The following is a 23,475-nucleotide window of genomic DNA, read 5'->3' as shown; positions in this document are numbered from 1 at the left end:
GCCATGTCTCCAGTCCTCTCCCCTTACTCTGTCCCCATGTCTCCAGTCCTCTCTCCTTACTCTGTCCCCATGTCTCCAGTCCTCTCTCCTTACTCTGTCCCCATGTCTCCAGTCCTCTCCCCTTACTCTGTCCCCATGTCTCCAGTCCTTCCTCTTTACTCTGTCCCCATGTCTCCAGTCCTCTCTCCTTACTCTGTCCCCATGTCTCCAGTCCTCTCCCCTTACTCTGTCCCCATGTCTCCAGTCCTCTCCCCTTACTCTGTCCCCATGTCTCTAGTCCTCTCTCCTTATTCTGTCCCCATGTCTCCAGTCCACTCTCCTTACTCTGTCCCCATGTCTGTCCCCATGTCTCCAGTCCACTCTCCTTACTCTGTCCCCATGTCTCCAGTCCTTTCCCCTTACTCTGTCCCCGTGTCTCCAGTCCTCTCTCCATACTCTGTCCCCATGTCTCCAGTCCTCTCCCCTTACTCTGTCCCCATGTCTCCAGTCCTCTCTCCTTACTCTGTTGCCATGTCTCCAGTCCTCTCTCCATACTATGTCCCCATGTCTTCAGTCCTCTCCCCTTACTCTGTTGCCATGTCTCCAGTCCTCTCTCCATACTCTGTCCCCATGTCTCCAGTCCTCTCCCCTTACTCTGTCACCATGTCTCCAGTCCTCTCTCCTTTCTCTGTTGCCATGTCTCCAGTCCTCTCTCCATACTATGTCCCCATGTCTCCAGTCCTCTCTCCTTACTCTGTTGCCATGTCTCCAGTCCTCTCTCCATACTCTGTCCCCATGTCTCCAGTCCTCTCCCCTTACTCTGTCCCCATGTCTCCAGTCCTCTCTCCTTACTCTGTCCCCATGTCTCCAGTCCTCTCCCCTTACTCTTTCCCCATGTCTCCAGTCCTCTCTCCTTACTCTGTCCCCATGTCTCCAGTCCACTCTCCTTACTCTGTCCCCATGTCTCCAGTCCTTTCCCCTTACTCTGTCCCCATGTCTCCAGTCCTCTCTCCATACTCTGTCCCCATGTCTCCAGGCCTCTCCCCTTAATCTGTCCCCATGTCTCCAGTCCTCTCTCCTTACTCTGTTGCCATGTCTCCAGTCCTCTCCCCTTACTCTGTCCCCCTGTCTCCAGTCCTCTCTCCTTACTCTGTCCCCATGTCTCCAGTCTTCTCTCCTTACTCTGTCCCCATGTCTCCAGTCCTCTCCCCTTACTCTGTCCCCATGTCTCCAGTCCTCTCTCCTTACTCTGTCCCCATGTCTCCAGTCCTCTCTCCATACTCTGTCCCCATGTCTCCAGTCCTCTCCCCTTACTCGTTCCCCATGTCTCCAGTCCTCTCTCCTTACTCTGTTGCCATGTCTCCAGTCCTCTCTCCATACTCTGTCCCCATGTCTCCAGTCCTCTCTCCTTACTCTGTTGCCATGTCTCCAGGCCTCTCCCCTTACTCTGTCCCCATGTCTCCAGTCCTCTCTCCTTACTCTGTCCCCATGTCTCCAGTCCTCTCTCCTTACTCTGTTCCAATGTCTCCAGTCCTCTCTCCTTACTCTGTTGCCATGTCTCCAGTCCTCTCTCCATACTCTGTCCCCATGTATCCAGTTCTCTCCCCTTACTCTGTCCCCATGTCTCCAGTCCTCTCTCCTTACTCTGTTGCCATGTCTCCAGTCCTCTCTCCATACTCTGTCCCCATGTCTCCAGTCCTCTCTCCTTACTCTGTTGCCATGTCTCCAGTCCTCTCCCCTTACTCTGTCCCCATGTCTCCAGTCCTCTCTCCTTACTCTGTCCCCATGTCTCCAGTCCTCTCTCCATACTCTGTCCCCATGTCTCCAGTCCTCTCCCCTTACTCGTTCCCCATGTCTCCAGTCCTCTCTCCTTACTCTGTCCCCATGTCTCCAGTCCACTCTCCTTACTCTGTCCCCATGTCTCCAGTCCTTTCCCCTTACTCTGTCCCCATGTCTCCAGTCCTCTCTCCATACTCTGTCCCCATGTCTCCAGTCCTCTCCCCTTACTCTGTCCCCATGTCTCCAGTTCTCTCTCCTTACTCTGTTGCCATGTCTCCAGTCCTCTCTCCATACTATGTCCCCATGTTTTCAGTCCTCTCCCCTTACTCTGTTGCCATGTCTCCAGTCCTCTCTCCATACTCTGTCCCCATGTCTCCAGTCCTCTCCCCTTACTCTGTCCCCATGTCTCCAGTCCTCTCTCCTTTCTCTGTTGCCATGTCTCCAGTCCTCTCTCCATACTATGTCCCCATGTCTCCAGTCCTCTCTCCTTACTCTGTTGCCATGTCTCCAGTCCTCTCTCCATACTCTGTCCCCATGTCTCCAGTCCTCTCCCCTTACTCTGTCCCCATGTCTCCAGTCCTCTCTCCTTACTCTGTCCCCATGTCTCCAGTCCTCTCCCCTTACTCTTTCCCTATGTCTCCAGTCCTCTCTCCTTACTCTGTCCCCATGTCTCCAGTCCTCTCTCTTTACTCTGTCCCCATGTCTCTAGTCCTCTCTCCTTACTCTGTCCCCAGGTCATCAGTCCTCTCCCCTTACTCTGTCCCCATGTTTCCAGTCCTCTCCCCTTACTCTGTCCCCATGTCTCCAGTCCTCTCTCCTTACTCTGTCCCCATGTCTCCAGTCCACTCTCCTTACTCTGTCCCCATGTCTCCAGTCCTTTCCCCTTACTCTGTCCCCATGTCTCCAGTCCTCTCTCCATACTCTGTCCCCATGTCTCCAGTCCTCTCCCCTTACTCTGTCCCCATGTCTCCAGTCCTCTCTCCTTACTCTGTTGCCATGTCTCCAGTCCTCTCTCCATACTATGTCCCCATGTCTTCAGTCCTCTCCCCTTACTCTGTTGCCATGTCTCCAGTCCTCTCTCCATACTCTGTCCCCATGTCTCCAGTCCTCTCCCCTTACTCTGTCCCCATGTCTCCAGTCCTCTCTCCTTTCTCTGTTGCCATGTCTCCAGTCCTCTCTCCATACTATGTCCCCATGTCTCCAGTCCTCTCTCCTTACTCTGTTGCCATGTCTCCAGTCCTCTCTCCATACTCTGTCCCCATGTCTCCAGTCCTCTCCCCTTACTCTGTCCCCATGTCTCCAGTCCTCTCTTCTTACTCTGTTGCCATGTCTCCAGTCCTCTCTCCTTACTTAGTCTGTGTTTTTCTGGTGAAGCCCCTTGTAAAGGCTGTGTGTTTGGTGGATGTCTGCTGTGTGAAGAAGATAGAGGACAGTGTCAATGTGGGATTACCTCGGGACATTCCAGACCACTGCACCCTTGAGACTCAAGGCAATCATGCTAAGTTGCGGATGCTAAAGTAGGTTATCACAGCCCTGCTGATAGCATTTGGCCCCATCTCTGTTAATTTACTTTTATGGCCTCCGAGGTAAGTTTGGGCTGATAAGTAACTGGCTGGCATCATATTGTTTTCCAATGCCCCTTAGTCAGTCAATATAGCCTATTCAAGCCCTAAATGAACTTGCCTTGAAGGTACCATAAATGTGGATCTGGGCCTGGTGGGTATTCATAAAACGTCTCAGAGTAAGAGTGCTGGTCTAGGGTCAGTATTAGATAATAATGAATAAGATTATATGGACAGAGGGGAACTGATCCTGATCCTAGTCTGACATGCTTTATGAATATGGGCACTGATGTAGAAACATCAACATCCTGTAAAAGGATAATATTTTAGGAACGTAGTTGCTCCCTCCATTGCAAAGGGACACATACTTAGGTTAGAATGTCATGTACACATAATATTTTTTCTAGACTATTTTTGAAATTCTCTCCCATTTTGTAGCTACGTTGAAAAACAACTTGTTTTTGTGAAGTCTCTTATTTTCTGTGACTATTAAAATGATACATGAGCCTTGCGTGTGTGTGTGTGTGTGTGTGTGTGTGTGTTTGTGTGTGTGTGACATTGGATTCTGAATATAATTAGGCTACAGTTTTACGATGGGGAACTTGTGTCCCAGATCATATGAATGAAAACAGTCTGTAGACATTCTGGTGTTGACATGCCCTTGTATCACTAACATAAAAGGTAATCTGTGTTGGCGAGAGAACATCCTATCTTTGTGCGTCTGTGCTTGTGTGAGTGTATGTATATCTGTCTCTGTAATGCAGGTCTAAGTGACAACGCCTGGCTTGGTGGCTATCTTATTCTCTCTCTCTCTCTCTCTCTCTCTCTCTCTCTCTCTCTCTCTCTCTCTCTCTCTCTCTCTGTCTCTGTCTCTGTCTCTGTCTCTCTGTCTCTCTGTCTCTGTGTGTGTGTTCTGATAAGGGGAGGAGACACAGACGGTGACCTGGATGTCAGACTGGAGGGAAGGTGTGTGTGTGTGGCTTCAAGCATGTGTGTAAGATGTGCTATCTGCTCTAATATCAAAGACATACAGAGTAGAGGAGACTGGAGACTGGAACCTTTACTATCATGAGCAGAGGGGACTGGGGCCTTTACTATCATGAGCAGAGGGGGCTGGGGCCTTTGCTATCATGAGTAGAGGGTCTGGGGTCTTTACTATCATGAGTAGTGGGGACTGGGGATTGTGGCCTTTACTATTATGAGTAGGGGCAACTGGGGCCTTTACTATCATGAGTAGAGGGGACTGGGGCCTTTACTATCATGAGCAGAGGGGACTGGGGCCTTTACTATCATGAGTAGTGGAGACTGGGGATTGGGGCCTTCACTATCATGAGTAGAGGGGACTGGGGAGGCTTGTATTTGTGTAACTGTGTGAGTGAGTGGAGCTCAGTGGAGCTCACTTCCTGTTGTAAATGTCCCTTTTCTGTGTGGTGGTTTCCTGTCCGGAGTGACACTAGTGATCCCACTATGGAGAAAGACACCCACGGGACCTGCCTCAACCCCAAGGGAACCAAAATGTGTCTGTGTGTCTGTCGGTGGGTGGGACTGTAGGATGGACACAAGAAATTCCGGTGATGTCTATCGTTTTACAAGTCAACAAAGCCTATCCTAAGCTGGAGACACAACTGAGTTTAAACTGTCAAATGAGCAGCCATTTTTCCAGCCTACTTGGCAGATGAATCTGATGTAAATATCAAGGCAGATGAATGCTACAGTACATGACAGGCAGGCACGATCACTTCCAGAAGCATCTTGTGTCTCACACACTAGAAAATGACACCACAGGCATACTCAAGAAGCAGACACTACAGCTCCGCGTCTGAGGAAGAAAACCCACACGGACCTAGAACTGACTGAGAACATGCTGGTTCACATAGAAACACCAAACTATTTTCCTCCTACACCAGAGAAAGCTGGGAGTTGCCCTGGTCTCTGTCATCTTAACACTGAGGTGGAGGTGCGAAAGCGTTAAACAGAGTAATATACAGTACAGAGACGCTTAACAGGATGCCTGGGTGAAAGAGTGTCGGAGGGGAGGGACGAGGAGGAGGACGGTGGGGAGAGGGAAGTGCTTGGACAGGAATGCGGACCTTGCTGAAACACTGCAACTCCTCTTTACTGTACGGGCGGATGTGTGTGGAGGTCTTGTCAACAGCCTTGTAGACGAAACCTCGGGCTCCTTCATTAAGTCTCTGAAAGGACCTCCTAATAGGTGGGAGATGTCCTCTAAGAAAATGTTGCGCCTCAGGGCGAGGACAGAGGAAGAGTAGCATGGGGTTGCAAGTCAGGAAAGAGAGTCCTTCTTTATGAAAGTTAACCTATTAGCCCCGTGACTTAGTTGCATTTTCTGTGAAAATTGGCGGGGAAATTCGTCCCTACGGCAGAAAGGGGTGGCAGATTGTTTCGAGCTGAGAAGAGTCTTTGATAAGACATTTGGTTCGGTGTCACAAGTTTTCTGAGATGAAAAGCGTTTCTCTGAAGAATTAATCCGGGCTGAAATGGCATGTGTTTTGGATAGTTGTTTACCTGGATAATGGATTCGAATTTGATATCCCTCCAGATAAGATTTCTTTCTAAATTGAATTTGAGTTATTTTGACCATCTGACTGATGAGATCTAACCTACTAAGTTTACATTTAGTTGACTTCTAGTGTTTTTGTATCAAACATATGCATCACTACAGACCCCACATACAACAAATGCTAGATAGTTCAACAGAACCAATATCCTTGTTCCTTTAACTACCTCCTTTTCCTCCTAAAGGCACTAACTCTTGTTAACGTCTAGGATGTAAAGGTGATATGACTGTGTCTTGAGTCATTTTCAAACACAGTGTGCCCTATTGTTTTTTACGAACAGTGAGCAACAGTTGCCAGACAGCCTGATTCAAACACACAGCCAGACAGGCCTTCTCAACACATTAGGTTGCATTTTGACTAAATATGGGGTTCCCCCAGAGTCAGTTCTGTGGACGTTGCAATTCGGTGAATCAGAGGGTAAAATGCCACAGTTGCAAGTTAAATAAACCTCCATATTCCAAAAAGGGAAGGAGGGAGAGAAAAAAATGGACGGACGGACGGGGAGTACAGACAGACAGACAGACAGACAGACAGACAGACAGACAGACAGACAGACAGACAGACAGGGAGTACAGACAGACAGACAGGGAGTACAGACAGACAGACAGGGAGTACAGACAGGGAGTACAGACCAGACAGGGCTGGTCAAACACAGGAAGGAAACCACAAGACTCCAGCAAAGTCAAGCCCTAAAGAATGTCTGTCTCTCCAAAATGCATAGTAGTTAGTTTCACACACACACACACGCCGCACTTATGCACACGCACACAGACAGACAGACAGACAGACAGACAGGGAGTACAGACAGACAGACAGGGAGTACAGACAGGGAGTACAGACCAGACAGGGCTGGTCAAACACAGGAAGGAAACCACAAGACTCCAGCAAAGTCAAGCCCTAAAGAATGTCTATTTCTCCAAAATTCATAGTAGTTAGTTTCACACACACACACACACGCCGCATTTATGCAAACGCACCGCAGCAGACAGACAGACAGACAGACAGACAGACAGACAGACAGACAGACAGACAGACAGACAGCGACAGACAGACGCAGCGCACGCACGCACGCACGCACGCACACACACACACACACACACACACACACACACACATGTAAACCACTTCCTTGCTCCTACTCCGCCATCTTGTTTTAAGAACGGCTACTTTTCTGGCTCTGCAGGGCTACTAAATCCTGAGTCTGGGTGAAAGGTCATGCCCTCTCCATCCTGCTGGGTGGATGCCCATCATTGTGTTTATATATTACCACTGGCGCTATTTCTAGATCGGAGCAACAGCATTCCCGATACGGAGTCTCCCTCCTCTGCCCTCCTCTTGCCGCAATCAAGGAAAAACGACATGCCTCCATTTTTGGAACGATGGATCCGAGACAGGAATAGGGCAAGACTATAAATAAAACAATATCCACGTGACTCAATTTTAAAACAAACTGCCATAGTGTTTCTCCAGGGTAAGTGGTAAAGTTAGAGCTACAGAAGGATCTTAATTTCATAACTTTTTTTGTTGCTGAGAATCTTCTTGCGCAGCAGGAAATACAAACTTGGAGTGTTTTACAGGTTTAAAAAGGCTTTAAAATGTCTGACTTTTTTTTATCAACCTCTAACAAAAAATGGCCATTAATTGTAATCCACATAATACTCCACATGTCCTGTTGCTGCAGGATTATTTTCCTGCTGTAGTAAACAAGTCTAAATTAGGATCCTACATCTGTAGTTGCGTCCTCTGACAGAGGGAAAGGATGTGTTTAATGGGTCCAATCATTGTGACTTCATGGAAACCACAACAGAGGCATCTCTTTGGTGAGTAAAGGAGGAGGAGGAGAAAAGAAAGAGAGAGAGAGACAAGCATTGACTATGCACAGACTCAGTGAGCATAGCCTTGCTATTGAGAAAGGCCACCATAGGCAGACCTGGCTCTCAAGAGAAGGCAGAATATGTGCACTCCCCACAAAATGAGGTGGAAACTGAGCTGCACTTCCTAACCTCCTACCACATGTATGACCATATTAGAGACCCACAAAGAATTTGAAAACAAACCCAATTTTGATAAACTCCCATATCTATTGGGTGAAATACAACAGTGTGCAATCACAGCAGCAAGATGTGTGACATGTTGCCACAAGAAAAGGGCAACCAGTGAAGAACAAACACCATTGTAAATACAACCCATACTAATGTTTATTTATTTAGCCTTTCATTCTTCAACTATTTGCACATAATATGACATTTGCAATGTCTTTTCTTTTGGAACTTTTGTGAGTGTAATGTTTACTGTACATTTTTATTGTTTATTTCACTTTTGTTTATTATCTATTTCACTTGCTTTGGCAATGCAAATATATGCTTCCCATGCCAATAAAGCCCCTTAAATTGAAAATTGAAATTGAGAGAGAGAGAAAGAGAGAGAGTGAGAGAAAGAGAAAGAGAGCGAGAGAGAAAGAGAAAGAGAGAGAGCAAGAGAAAGAGAGAGAGCAAGAGAGAGAGCAAGAGCGAGAGAGCGAGAGAGAGATAATTATAGAGAGAGAGAGAGAGAGAGAGAGAGAGAGAGAGAGAGAGAGAGAGAGAGAGAGAACCCTATTCCTGGACCCTATTCCAACTAAACTACTGAAAGAGCTGCTTCCTGTGCTTGGCCCTCCTATGTTGAACATAATAAACGGCTCTCTATCCACCGGATGTGTACCAAGCTCACTAAAAGTGGCAGTAATAAAGCCTCTCTTGAAAAAGCTGAATCTTGACCCAGAAATTATAAAAAACTATCGGCCTATATCGAATCTTCCATTCCTCTCAAAAATTTTAGAAAAAGCTGTTGCACAGCAACTCACTGCCTTCCTAAAGACAAACAATGTATACGAAACGCTTCAGTCTGGTTTTAGACCCCATCATAGCACTGAGACTGCACTTGTGAAAGTGGTAAATTACATTTTAATGACATCAGACCGAGGCTCTGCATCTGTCCTCGTGCTCCTAGATCTTAGTGCCACTTTTGATACCATCGATCACCACATTCTTTTGGAGAGATTGGAAACCCAAATTGGTCTACATGGACAAGTTCTGGCCTGGTTTAGATCTTATCTGTCGGAAAGATATCAGTTTGTCTCTGTGAATGGTTTGTCCTCTGACAAATCAATTGTAAATTTCGGTGTTCCTCAAGGTTTCGTTTTAGGACCACTATTGTTTTCACTATATATTTTACCTCTTGGGGATGCCATTCGAAAACATAATGTTAAATTTCACTGCTATGCGGACGACACACAGCTGTACATTTCAATGAAACATGGTGAAGCCCCAAAATTGCCCTCGCTAGAAGCCTGTGTTTCAGACATAAAGAAGTGGATGGCTGCAAACTTTCTACTTTTCAACTCGGACAAAACAGAGATGCTTGTTCTAGGTCCCAAGAAACAAAGAGATCTTCTGTTGAATCTGACAATTAATCTGGATGGTTGTACAGTCGTCTCAAATAAAACTGTGAAGGACCTCGTCGTTACTCTGGACCCTGATCTCTCTTTTGAAGAACATATCAAGACTGTTTCAAGGACAGCTTTTTTCCATCTACGTAACATTGCAAAAATCAGAAACCTTCTGTCCAAAAATGACGCAGAAAAATTAATCCATGCTTTTGTTACTTCTACATTTTTACATTTTAGTCATTTAGCAGACGCTCTTATCCAGAGCAACTTACAGTAGTGAATGCATACATTTCATACATTTTTTTCCCTGTGCTGGCCCCCCGTGGGAATCGAACCCACAACCCTGGCGTTGCAAACGCATCGCAAACACCATGCTCTACCAACTGAGCTACAGGGAAGGCTAGGCTGGACTACTGCAATGCTCTACTTTCCGGCTACCCGGATAAAGCACTAAATAAACTTCAGTTAGTGCTAAATACGGCTGCTAGAATCCTGACAAGAACCCCAAAATTTGATCATATTACTCCAGTGCTAGCCTCCCTACACTGGCTTCCTGTTAAGGCAACGGCTGATTTCAAGGTTTTACTGCTAACCTACAAAGCATTACATGGGCTTGCTCCGACCTATCTTTCCGATTTGGTCCTGCCGTACATACCTACACGTACGCTACGGTCACAAGACGCAGGCCTCCTAATTGTCCCTAGAATTTCTAAGCAAACGGCTGGAGGTAGGGCTTTCTCCTATAGAGCTCCATTTTTATGGAATGGTCTGCCTACCCATGTGAGAGACGCAGACTCAGTCTCAACCTTTAAGTCTTTACCGAAGACTTATCTCTTCAGTAGGTCCTATGATTAAGTATAGTCTGGCCCAGGAGTGTGAAAGTGAACGGAAAGGCTGGAGCAACGAACCGCCCTTGCTGTCTCTGCCTTGCCGGTTCCCCTCTCTCCACTGGGATTCTCTGCCTCTAACCCTATTACAGGGGAGTCACTGGCGTACTGGTGTTCTTCCATGCCGTCCATGGGAGGGGTGCGTCACTTGAGTGGGCTGAGTCACTGACGTGGTCTTCCTGTCTGGGTTGGCGCCCCCCCCCTTGGGTTGTGCCGTGGCGGAGATCTTTGTGGGCTATACTCGGCCTTGTCTTAGGACGGTAAGTTGGTGGTTGGAGACATCCCTCTAGTGGTGTGGGGGCTGTGCTTTGGCAAAGTGGGTGGGGTTATATCCTGCCTGTTTGGCCCTGTCCGGGGGTTTCATCGGATGGGGCCACAGTGTCTCCTGACCCCTAATTGTCTCAGCCTCCAGTATTTATGCTGCAGTAGTTTATGTGTCGGGGGGCTAGTGTCAGTCTGTTACATCTGGAGTATTTCTCTTGTCTTATCCGGTGTCCTGTGTGAATTTAAATATGCTCTCTCTAATTCTCTCTTTCTCTCTTTCTTTCTTTCTCTCGGAGGACCTGAGCCCTAGGACCATGCCTCAGGACTACCTGGCATGATGACTCCTTGCTGTCCCCAGTCCACCTGGCCGTGCTGCTGCTCCAGTTTCAACTGTTCTGCCTGCGGCTATGGAACCCTGACCTGTTCACCGGACGTGCTTGTTGCACCCTCGACAACTACTATGATTATTATTATTTGACCATGCTGGTCATTTATGAACATTTTAACATCTTGACCATGTTCTGTTATAATATCCACCCGGCACAGCCAGAAGAGGACTGGCCACCCCTCATAGCCTGGTTCCTCTCTAGGTTTCTTCCTAGGTTTTTGGCCTTTCTAGGGAGTTTTTCCTAGGGAGTTTTTCCTAGCCACCGTGCTTCTTTCACATGCATTGCTTGCTGTTTGGGGTTTTAGGCTGGGTTTCTGTACAGCACTTTGAGATATCAGCTGATGTACGAAGGGCTATATAAATACATTTGATTTGATTTGATTTGAGAGAGAAAGAGAGAGAGAGAATCTCCCAAGGCACTGATTACATGGAGGCTCTCAGCATGTTTGCCAGTTCAGGGTGCTGACACAGTGAAGCACCCCACTGACAGTCTTCACTTTCATCTCCCCCCAGGCCTCCTCTCCACTCTCTCCACTCTCTCCACCCCCAGACACCCACCCTAGAGTATCCAGCCCAGCCAAGGGCTGCCTTATCAGGTGCAGGTGAGGGGAGAGGGAGGGTAAGAACCAAAGGCCCCATTGTTTGGCCTACGGGCCAAGAGAAGAGGGGAAGATAGGGGAGGAATGCTCAGTGGAGAGGCTGATCACAGATCAAAGACTTATGGGGATTGGGGGAAGAAGGGAGGGATAGAGGGAATAGGGGGAAGGAAAACCATCATCGTTGGTATTGTGTTCATACAACGAGAGAATGAGAGAACAGAGGGAGGAACGAGGTGACAGTAATTGACCGTATCGTAACAATCCCCTCCACATATTCTCAGTGGGCGGCCGCTGTCCTAATCCTTCCTCTTTCGTTCCTAGATTCTCAAAATCTTTCTCTCATTCTTAAAAACATACAGATTTCTATGGCAGCACAGCGAGCTTCCTGCCTGAGACAATCAACTTCCTGAAGAAAAGGATGCTGGGTAAATGAGTAAATGAGTCTCAGGGGCTGTTTTAGAGGTCCGTGATGAATGCATCTGAAATGGCACCATATACCCTAATTTAAAAGTAGTCCAGTAAAGGAATAAGCATCATATACTGTTGTTTATGTAATTCCATGGTGCCAACTGCCATTTCGGATGCAGTCCACCACGTCTGATTTGCGGTCTCGCAATCTGTAAAAACCTCCTCCTCCTCCGAGCATGTTGGTCTGCTGCATTCTTCCTTCCTCTTCAGTATGATTTCAGGAGGGAGACAGCTAGGTAGGCTACAGGAAGCCTGGAGGTATTTACACTGAAGAGCAGGAGATAGACAGGAACTACAGGAAGCCTGGATGCATTTACACTGAGGAGCAGGAGATAGACAACAACTACAGGAAGCCTGGATGTACACTGCTCAAAAAAATAAAGGGAACACTTAATAAACAACACAATGTAACTCCAAGTCAATCACACTTCTGTGAAATCAAACTGTCCACTTAGGAAGCAACACTGATTGACAATAAATTTCACATGCTGTTGTGCAAATGGAATAGACAACAGGTGGAAATTATAGGCAATTAGCAAGACACCCCCAATAAAGGAGTGGTTCTGCAGGTGGTGACCACAGACTACTTCTCAGTTCCTATGCTTCCTGGCTGATGTTTTGGTCACTTTTGAATGCTGGCGGTGCTTTCACTCTAGTGGTAGCATGAGACGGAGTCTACAACCCACACAAGTGGCTCAGGTAGTGCAGCTCATCCAGGATGGCACATCAATGCGAGCTGTGGCAAGAAGGTTTGCTGTGTCTGTCAGCGTAGTGTCCAGAGCATGGAGGCGCTACCAGGAGAAAGGCCAGTACATCAGGAGATGTGGAGGAGGCCGTAGGAGGGCAACAACCCAGCAGCAGGGCCGCTACCTCCTCCTTTGTGCAAGGAGGAGCAGGAGGAGCACTGCCAGAGCCCTGCAAAATGACCTCTAGCAGGCCACAAATGTGCATGTGTCTGCTCAAACGGTCAGAAACAGACTCCATGAGGGTGGTATGAGGACCCGACGTCCACAGGTGGGGGTTGAGCTTACAGCCCAACACCGTGCAGGACGTTTGGCATTTGCCAGAGAACACCAAGATTGGCAAATTCGCCACTGGCGCCCTGTGCTCTTCACAGATGAAAGCAGGTTCACACTGAGCAGACAGAGTCTGGAGACGCCGTGGAGAACGTTCTGCTGCCTGCAACATCCTCCAGCATGACCGGTTTTGCGGTGGGTCAGTCATGGTGTGGGGTGGCATTTCTTTGGGGGGCCGCACAGCCCTCCATGTGCTCGCCAGAGGTAGCCTGACTGCCATTAGGTACCGAGATGAGATCCTAAGACCCTTTGTGAGACCATATGCTGGTGCGGTTGGCCCTGGCTTCCTCCTAATGCAAGACAATGCTAGACCTCATGTGGCTGGAGTGTGTCAGCAGTTCCTGCAAGAGGAAGGCATTGATGCTATGGACTGGCCCGCCCGTTCCCCAGACCTGAATCCAATTGAGCACATCTGGGACATCATGTCTCGCTCCATCCACCAACGCCACGTTGCACCACAGACTGTCCAGGAGTTGGCGGATGCTTTAGTCCAGGTCTGGGAGGAGATCCCTCAGGAGACCATCCGCCACCTCATCAGGAGCATGCCCAGGCGTTGTAGGGAGGTCATACAGGCACGTGGAGGCCACACACACTACTGAGCCTCATTTTGACTTGTTTTAAGGACATTACATCAACGTTGGATCAGCCTGTAGTGTGGTTTTCCACTTTAATTTTGAGTGTGACTCCAAATCTAGACCTCCATGGGTTGATAAATTGGATTTCCATGTATTATTTTTGTGTGATTTTGTTGTCAGCACATTCAACTATGTAAAGAAAAAAGTATTTAATAAGATTATTTCATTCATTCAGATCTAGGATGTGTTATTTTAGTGTTCCCTTTATTTTTTTGAGCAGTGTATTTACACTGAAGAGCAGGAGATAGCAAGGAACTACAGGAAGCCTGGATGTATTTATACTGAGGAGCAGCAGGAGACAGACAGGGACTACAGGGTTCCTGGAGGTATTTACGCTGAGGAGCAGGAGACAGACAGGGACTACAGGAAGCCTGGATGTATTTACACTGAGGAGCAGGAGACAGACAGGGACTATAGAAAGCCTGGAGGAATTTACCCTGAGGAGCAGGAGACAGACAGGGACATCAGAAAGCCTGGAGGTATTTACACTGAGGAGCAGGAGACAGACAGGGACTACAGAAAGCCTGGAGGTATTTACACTGAGGAACAGGAGACAGACAGGGACAACAGGAAGAATGGAGGTATTTACACTGAGGAGCAGGAGATAGACAACAACTACAGGAAGCCTGGATGTATTTACACTGAGGAGCAGGAGATAGACAACAACTACAGGAAGCCTGGATGTATTTACACTGAGGAGCAGCAGGAGACAGACAGGGACTACAGGGTTCCTGGAGGTATTTACGCTGAGGAACAGGAGACAGACATGGACTTCAGGGATCCTGGATGTGTTTACACTGAGGAGAGGGAGAGAGACATGGACTTCAGGGATCCTGGAGGTATTTACACTGAGGAGCAGGAGACAGACATGGACTTCAGGGATCCTGGAGGTGTTTACACTGAGGAACACGAGACAGACATGGACTTCAGGGATCCTGGATGTATTTACACTGAGGAACAGGAGACAGACAGGGACTACAGGAAGTCTGGAGGGATTTACACCGAGGAGCAGGAGACAGATGTGGACTTCAGGGATCCTGGAGGTATTTACGCTGAGGAGCAGGAGACAGACAGGGACTAAAGGAAGCCTGGATGTATTTTCACTGAGGAACAGGAGACAGGGACTACAGACATCTTGGAGGTATTTACACCGAGGAACAGGAGACAGGGACTATAAAGAGTGGATTTGGAGCAGCTATCTCCGGAATCAATGCATTAAGTCCCTGTGTTTACTTACAGACTCAGGTCAACATAACATATTGCCTAAAGTGGGGATATGTAACCATATCATCACTCCCAGATTAACCCATGTGAAATTACACAGCGCCCATCTGTTTTCTATAGCAGGCTATTCATCCTAATCATCTGTTTTCTATAGTATACTGTAGGCTATTCATCTAAACCATCTGTTTTCTATAGAATACTGTAGTCTAATCATTCTAAACATCTGTTGTCTATAGCATACTGTAGGCTATTCATCTTAAACGTTTTGTTACATAATTTCTAGGGCTCAGAAGTGTGCAGTGCGGAGCATCCCTGGGGCGGCAGGTAGCCTAGTGGTTAAAGTGTTGGACTAGTAACCGAAAGGTTGCCAGATTGAATCCCCGAGCTGACAAGGTCAAATCTGTCGTTCTGTCCTGAACAAGGCAGTTAACCCACTGTTATTAGGCCATCATTGAAAATAAGAATTTGTTCTTAACTGACTTGCCTAGTTAAATAAAGGTAAAATAAAAAAATCCCTCTGGTTGTTGGAGGGAATGCTTCTGTTTCCATGGTGATGGTAAAATGAACCATGAATGGCCCAATCTTTCATGTTGTCACCCCCAAGGCACTAACACACCGTGAGTGTGATGTCACATGGTTCCAAGAGATATTATATAAATGGGGCTTTGATGTGACAATGAACACTGGTCTCTGTGCGCCAGTAAAATCCCTCCCCAACACATGTCCAGGGTTACATCACATAACCCCAGTGGTGGGGGGGATGTTGTTAGGTAACACAGCTGCAGGAAGTGGAACTGATTTTAACAGAGCCCCCAAAATGAAAAAAAACAGACTTTAAAGTGGCTTTATAGGTAGTTACTGTAGTCCTTACTACTACATGTGGTTCTGAGCCCAATCTTCAGCTTAGATTGATAGTCTGTGAGAAGGTCATTGTGAAAAGTTGCACACACACACACACACACTCCTCTCCCATGTCTCCTCCCTCCTTCCCCTCTCCCTGGTATTGTTTTCTGGTGCACAGAAGACTTGGGGGGGGGGGGGTGGATTTAACGAACGCAGCACCCCCGCTGCTTATTTGACAGTGCCTCTATCCAGTCCGGCAGTTTCCTGGTGACACTGTGTAATACCGGCAGACTACAAGGAGGCTGGAGACTGGTCAGAGCCAAAATGGCTCTCATTTTGGTCCTTTTTTTGATAGCCAGCCAGGTTGTTGCTAATGGCTAACTAACTGAACTAAAGGAAAATACCCAAGCCATAATGTCTACATGTTGTCCCCCCAGGTCTGGAGGGAGGATTTACAACAGGAAATGACATTGCTGGGGGGGTGGGAGGTGTGTGTCTGTGTGTACGCATGCATGCATGTGTGTGTGTGTGTGTGTGTGTGTGTGTGTGTGTGTGTGTGTGTGTGTGTGTGTGTGTGTGTGTGTGTGTGTGTGTGTGTGTGTGTGTGTGTGTGTGTATGTGTGTGTGTGTGTATGTGTGTGAGTGTAGGGGGTTGGAGTGAGGTCTGGGGAGGTTTGGGGATCTATCTGACAAGCCGGCGAGTCTGGTTTCTATCTCCATCGTCCCGGTGATGGGTTGGGGTTAGGGTGATGGGTTGGGGTTAGGGTGATGGATTGGGGTTAGGGTGATGGGTTGGAGTTAGGGTGATGAGTTAGGGTTAGGGTGATGGGTTGGGGTTAGGGTGATGGGCTGGGGTCAGGATGATTGCTTGGGGTTAGGGTGATGGGTTGGGGCGATGAGTTGAGGTTAGGGTGATGAGTTGGGGTTAGGGTGATGGGTTGGGATTAGGGTGATGGATTGGGGTGATGGGTTGGGGTCAGGGTGATGGGTTGGGGTCAGGGTGATGGGTTGGAGTTAGGGTGATAGGTTGGAGTTAGGGTGATGGGTTGGGGTCAGGGAGATGGGTTGGGGTTGGGGTGATGGGTTGGGGTTTAGGGTGATGGGTTGGGGTCAGGGTGATGGGTTGGGGTCAGGGTGATGGGTTGGTGTTAGGGTGATGGGTTGGGGTTAGGGTGATGGTTAGGGTGATGAGTTAGGGTAGGGTGATGGGTTGGGGTTAGGGTGATGTGTTGGGGTCAGGGTGATGGGTTGGGGTCAGGGTGATGGGTTTGGGTTAGGGTTGGGTTTATGGTGATGGGTTGGGGTTAGGCTAATGGGTTTGGGTTAGGGTGATGGGTTTGGGTTAGGGTGATGGGTTGGGGTTAGGGTGATGGGTTGGGGTTAGGGTGATGGGTTAGGGTTAGGGTGATGGGTTGGTGTCAGGGTGATGGGTTTGGGTTAGGGTTGGGTTTAGGGTGATGAGTTTGGGTTAGGGTGATGGGTTGGGGTCAGGGTGATGGGTTTGGGTTAGGGTTGGGTTTAGGGTGATGAGTTTGGGTTAGGGTGATGGGTTGGGGTCAGGGTGATGGGTTTGGGTTAGGGTTAGGGTGATGGGTTGGGGTTAGGGTGATGAGTTGGTGTTAGGGTGATGGGTTTGGGTGATGGGTTGGTGTTTAGGGTGATGGGTTGGGGTTAGGGTGATGGGTTGGGGTGATGGGTTGGGGTTAGGGTGATGAGTTGGGGTTAGGGTGGTGAGTTGGGGTTAGGGTGATTGGTTGGGGTTGCACACACACACATAAGAATATCAGTTCCATTTTATTCACCACAGACAGGTCATCATCGAAATCATACCAATCTATTAAACTGCTGAAGGGAAAATAATATATTTATCTGTTTGATATTACCTCTATATGTAACAGGTGGGAATCGAACCCAGTCAACCCAATGTGTCATGTAACCATTAGACCAAGGTGTGAGAGTGTCATTTGAGCTTACAAGTGTCAGACAGGGCTACCTCATCACGAGAGTGTGACTCAAAATCAGCTCCAACACACACACACACACACACACACACACACACACACACACACGCACACACACACACACACACACACACACCAATCTTACCGTTTTGATGGGTTGTCTTAGGCATGGCAGAGAGGCTCTGTAGAAGAGACCAACACAGAGGAAGAGTCAGTTTAGATTTTAAGACTTGACTTAAAACTGCAACATTGGTACTGAAACATTGGTAACACTTTACATACAGGTGTGGTATCTTAATTTGATCACCATGTTGCAGGACAACTTTCCTGCAATTCAGGAAATGTACAATTTGAAGTGTATTTGAGGTTTAAAAAAGCTTCTGAAGTCTGTAATTTCCCCTTTGTTAATTCACACTTTCTTTTCCCTTCCGAAAAATTGAATCAACCCTCTGTAAAAATGTCCATTCATTATAATCCACATAATAATTCACATTTCCTGTTGCTACAGGATTATTTTCCTGCTGTAGCAAACTGGCTCAAATTAAGATCCTGCATCTGTACTGGTTACATTTGTTAGAAGCATCTATGGACCTACTGTCATACCATACGGCTTTACTAGATCTACAAAATGTCCTGCTTAATCACTCCTGATTCCTGGGAATCCTCCGCACTGGATTTCTAGAAACGTGGTCAATAGGCCTGATTTCTACTGCAGGTAAGTCAAGCAGGAAACATGAGGCCAACAGGCCTGATTCCTACTGCAGGTAAATCCCCCTTCCATAAAGGGTGTAAATCTCTGACACTTTAATTAAGTGCTCTCTCATAGGAATGGAATTTAATTCAAGCAAATTCTCAAATATGTTTTACCATGTTTTACAGCTGTCTAATATGATTTAGTACCACCGTTCATTCTTCAGTGTATGTGCATCTGTGTGCGTGTGAGTATGTGTGCTTGCCTGTTCCAGAGTGCAGCTGGCTAGAGAATGTGATTCAAACAAATGATCATCCATTCCAGAGCGTTGAAAACATACATCAGAAATACAACATACATAACTTTACTTTTCACTTTTAAGTCTGACCTTTGACCCAGTAAATGTGTGTTCTTCTAGGCCTAGACGGAGTTACTTGACGCCATGCGGAAGGCCTGGGGCAAACACGTTGTTTTCTGATGTGCAAACGCCTCAATCCAAGGCCACAGCAACAGATAAAGAATTTTCGGACAATAGAGAAGGGGAGAGGGAGAGAGGGTTGTGTGTGTGTGTGTGTGTGTGTGTGTGTGTGTGTGTGTGTGTGTGTGTGTGTGTGTGGTGTGTGTGTGTGTGTGTGTGTGTGTGTGTGTGTGTGTGTGTGTGTGTGTGTGTGTGTGTGTGGAATGCAGGGGTCTCCCTTGTTCTCTGACATCTGACCTCGGGTCCCGACTGACCTTTGATCTCTGAGCCTGTTTTAATCCAAGACGGGTCCCTGGAATAGATCTGGGGCCAAAGTGTCACACCATGCATATGTTTGTGTATGAGTGTGTGTGTGTGTGTGTGTTCTTAGGTGAGCATTTAACTTATTTAGCAGTGATGTAATCAAGTAACTAAACTTGATTCCAAGTCGAGTCCCTAGTGTTTGAGTCCGAGTTGTCTCACAAACTTTTACAGGTGCACAATCGAGAGCATCCTGTCAGGCTGTATCACCGCCTGGTACGGCAATTGCACCGCCCTCAACCGCAAGGCTCTCCAGAGGGTAGTGCGGTCTGCACAACGCATCATCAGGGGCAAACTACCTGCCCTCAGGACACCTACAGCACCTGATGTCACAACCACCCGAGCCACTGCCTGTTCACCCAGCTATCATCCAGAAGGCGAGGTCAGTACAGGTGCATCAAAGCTGGGACCGACTGAAAAACAGCTTCTATCTCAAGGCCATCAGACTGTTAAACAGCCATCACTAACATAGAGAGGCTGTTGCCAACATACAGACTCAAATCTCTGGCCACTTAAATAAATTGACTTAATAAAGGTATCGCTAGTCACTTTAAATAATGGCACTTTAATAATGTTTACATATCCTACATTACTCATCTCATATGTATATACTGTATTCTATACCATCTACTGCATCTTGCCTATGCCATTCGGCCATCATTCATTCATATATTTGTATGTACATATTCTTATTCATTCCTTTACACTTGTGTGTATAAGGTAGTTGTTGTGAATTTGTCAGATTACTGTTAGATATTACTGCATAGTTTGGAACTAGAAGCACAAGCATTTCACTACACTCGCATTAACATCTGCTAACCATGTATATGTGACCAATAACATTTGATTTGATTATACTCGAATCATGAGTCAAGTCCTAAGTCCCTAGTGTTTGAGTCCGAGTCGTTTACACTCGAGTCACGAGTCAAGTCCTAAGTCCCGAATGTTTGAGTCCGAGTCGTTTGTACTCGAGTCAAGTCGCAAGTCCTTCGGTAGTGCTAAAAGCTGCAGTCCAACCCTTTTTGAAGCTGAATTTGATGACATTGTTGCATATTTGTAAGTCTAACGAGATAATACAGCTTTATAACATTTGCTGTTTTAACTGGTATGTTGAATTATGCAAAAGTCACTACTGGTGGAACCCGAGTCTTCGACTACAGCACTGCTTTACAGTCATGTTCTAGTGTGTCAGTAAGGCCATATTCATTAATGTATTTATTACTGTCACATATACCAGATAGGTGCAGTGAAATTTGTTGTTTTACACGATCAGCCATGGTAGTACGGAACACCTGCAGCAATTAGGGTTAAGTGCCTTGCTCAAGGGCACATCGGCAGATTTTTCACCTTGTTGGCTCGGGTATTCAATTCAGCCACCTTTGGGTTACTGGCCCAACGCTCTAACCGCTAGGCTACCTGCCTCCCTGTTTATAAAGCAGGCTTAAAACTCCTTAACAACACTTCCTGTCCAATTCCTATTCCAACACTATCCAGTTGGTCAGGTCACAGTGAAAACTCCAGCATCTACACATCAAATTCTGTGGGAGACGGCTTAGTCCAAAATAGCATTTGGTTCCCTATATAGTGCACTCCTATGGGCCCTGGTCAGAAGTAGTGCCCCATATAGGATGCCATTTCAGACACAGCCACAGATGTATAGCCAACACAAAGCCTCGTCTCATCCTCTCTGTTTGATGTTGTTGATCAGCTGGGTTGATGGCTGGATAAAACTGTTGTCTTGGTCCCAATCTGTCTGTCTCTGGTTATGTCCCAAATGGCAACCTACCCTGTATATAGTGCACTAGATTTGAGTAGTTTGACCAGAGTTGGGCCCTGGTCAAAAGTAGAGCAGTAGAGGCATTTGGGACTCAAGCCACAGTCTCTTCCACAACCCAGTGTCCGAGCCCCAGCCATGCATACCTCTTCTAGGTCTTATCTAAATCCCACACAACCTCAATCACATTCACCGCTGGCTGGGCTGGCTGGGCTGGCTGGGCTGGATGGGCTGGCTGGGCTGGCTGGGCTGGTTGGTCTGGATGGGCTGGATGGGCTGGCTGGCTGGGCTGGATGGGCTGGATGGGCTGGATGGGCTGGCTGGGCTGGATGGGCTGGATGGCTGGGCTGGCTGGGCTGGATGGGCTGGCTGGATGGGCTGGATGGGCTGGATGGGCTGGCTGGGCTGGATTGGCTGGCTGGGCCGGCTGGGCCACAGTGTATGTGTGTGCGTGTGTGTGTGTGTATGTGGGTCGTGGGGATTCAGAGAAAACAACAGAGGGCTTTATCACACACGCAGGTCACATTTCACGTGGAAATAGAGAGGAATTCCCTCAATAATTTATTGCCCTTTAATTAACCTTCCAACAACACTGGGGAGATACCATTACTGAAGTCCCCCTTTAGGGAGACCCTACAACCCTGTACTTCCCTCATTGGCAGTTCAATTATTAAATCATAACTACAAACACAACAACAACCAGCCAGGACCTTGGCTTGGTATCAGAGGTAGATTCATATGTCTACTTCAGCTGCTTCAGCTGCTCACAATCTGTTCATCACATTCCTCTGTGTGTAGGAGTGTGTGTGTGTGTGTGTGTGTGTGTGTGTGTGTGTGTGTGTGTGTGTGTGTGTGTGTGTGTGTGTGTGTGTGTGTGTGTGTGTGTGTGTGTGTGTGTGTGGTAGCCTGCCAGATGACTCCTGTGAACCTCGTCATGGCCACTATAACAATTGGCTTTATTATTGGTTATTTTTATCTACTCACATTTGTCTACTTCCTGGTGGCTGAGCCGGGTCACAGGTGTGTGCACAGTTTAGGTTAATCTCATTGCTATGCCATCGGGACAATGGTAGAATCTCTTCTGGTGTGGTGTGTTTTAAAACACAGGCCTCCACTGCCTCATTTACTACAGCTAATTTACTGGTGGAGGGAGGCAGGCAGGCAGAGAGAGAGAGAGAGAGAGAGAGAGAGAGAGAGAGAGAGAGAGAGAGAGAGAGAGAGAGAGAGAGAGAGAGAGAGAGAGAGAGAGAGGGTGTGTGGATGTGAGAGTGTGTGTATTTGTGTCTGTGCATGTCTCCATGTGCACGTGTGTGTACGTTCTGCAGGGTGTGTATGACACAGGGGGTAAACAACACTATGCAATGCAGCGCTTTGGCATGTGGCTCTAGTCTTGCATGACGTAAATCGAGTCTGCCATGCCAGACTTCCAGACCACCACCCTCCCCTCCCCCAAAAAACTATCTCCAGCTGCGGACTGGGCCCTCTGACTCTGACCACCCATGGTCTCAGCAGACCCAGGGATTAGACAGGCTCAAGCCAAGCCAATCCATTCTCTCTCCCCACACCAGCTGGTTTAATTGGTGCCAGTGGCATGGCTATGCTATGGTCAGGTAAGCTGGACGGAGAGGGATGGAGGTAGGAGGACACTGTGTGTGAGAAGGAGAAGAGGAGAGGGAGAAAGGGGTGGGAAGGGGGGGAAGAGAGAGAAAGAGAGAGTCAAGCAGTGTTTCTGTGTGCGTGTGTTTGTATGAGTGTGTGTTTGTACAGAGGGCCTTGGTTTTATCTTATCTCTGGTCTGTGACTGCAGTGTGAGTGTGACAGACCAATCAGCCCTGCACTTATAAAGGAATTCATTCTCCACACTCCAAGCCCTGCGCGCACATGCCCTTCAAAACGTTCTCTCTCTTTTCACTGCACCCCGTTTCTCAGAGACAAGACCCCCAGTCCCCCGCCTCCCTCGCCCTTACACCTTCTCCCCTCTCCCTATACCCCATTCCACCTTTTAACGATTTCCAGATGTGTCATATTACATTTGAAGTGTGTCAACAGGACGTGATGTCATATTTCCTGGTGGTGAGGGACTACTTCCTGGTAAAGAAATGAGGCCTATACCTGGAAAAGGCTGTACGGACACTCCTGACCTGCTTTGGTTAGTAACAGGTCAGCAGTGTCCGTTTAGCCTCTCCTTCTACACCTGTCATGTGTTTCAGATTACGTTTGGATGTTTTTGAAATGATATTTAACCACACAGTTCAGTTTTGCGTAAGTTAAACCGCAAAACACAGGTGGTATTGTAGAGTGCGTTATAACATTGGATTCAAGACTTCATATTCACATTCCTATTCTTATTCTGTACACGTCAATGCACCAATGCCTGAAGTACATCACATCTTCATAATGTGATATATACAGATGGGTCCTAGGCAGTGTTTTACACTAATCTACGTTGGGAAATGGGCACGGTTTACTGAGTGGCTTAAGGAAGCAGACAACTTCAGCAGCTGCTAGCTGATCATTCCCACACAGGCTGCCAGCCGCGTACTTGCCCTCTTGTTCAACCT

General features: G+C 47.5%; 1 protein-coding gene across 2 annotated transcripts in view; it reads right to left on the bottom strand.

The window, feature by feature from the left end:
• Positions 1–23,475, bottom strand: part of LOC106602231 (rho GTPase-activating protein 7) — a 170,252-nt gene that overhangs the window by 122,877 nt on the left and 23,900 nt on the right. For both annotated transcript variants that reach the window (XM_045716410.2, XM_045716411.2), the window contains one exon: positions 17,817–17,853. In XM_045716410.2, coding sequence (XP_045572366.1) covers positions 17,817–17,853 — 37 coding nt within the window. The remainder of the gene's footprint in view (positions 1–17,816; positions 17,854–23,475) is intronic.

This window comes from Salmo salar, chromosome 04 (assembly GCF_965601325.2).
Source record: "Salmo salar chromosome 04, fSalSal1, whole genome shotgun sequence".
Classification (NCBI taxonomy): domain Eukaryota; kingdom Metazoa; phylum Chordata; class Actinopteri; order Salmoniformes; family Salmonidae; genus Salmo; species Salmo salar.
The sequence above is the reverse complement of the archived record's forward strand: the minus strand, read 5'-3'. Positions and strand labels throughout refer to the sequence as shown.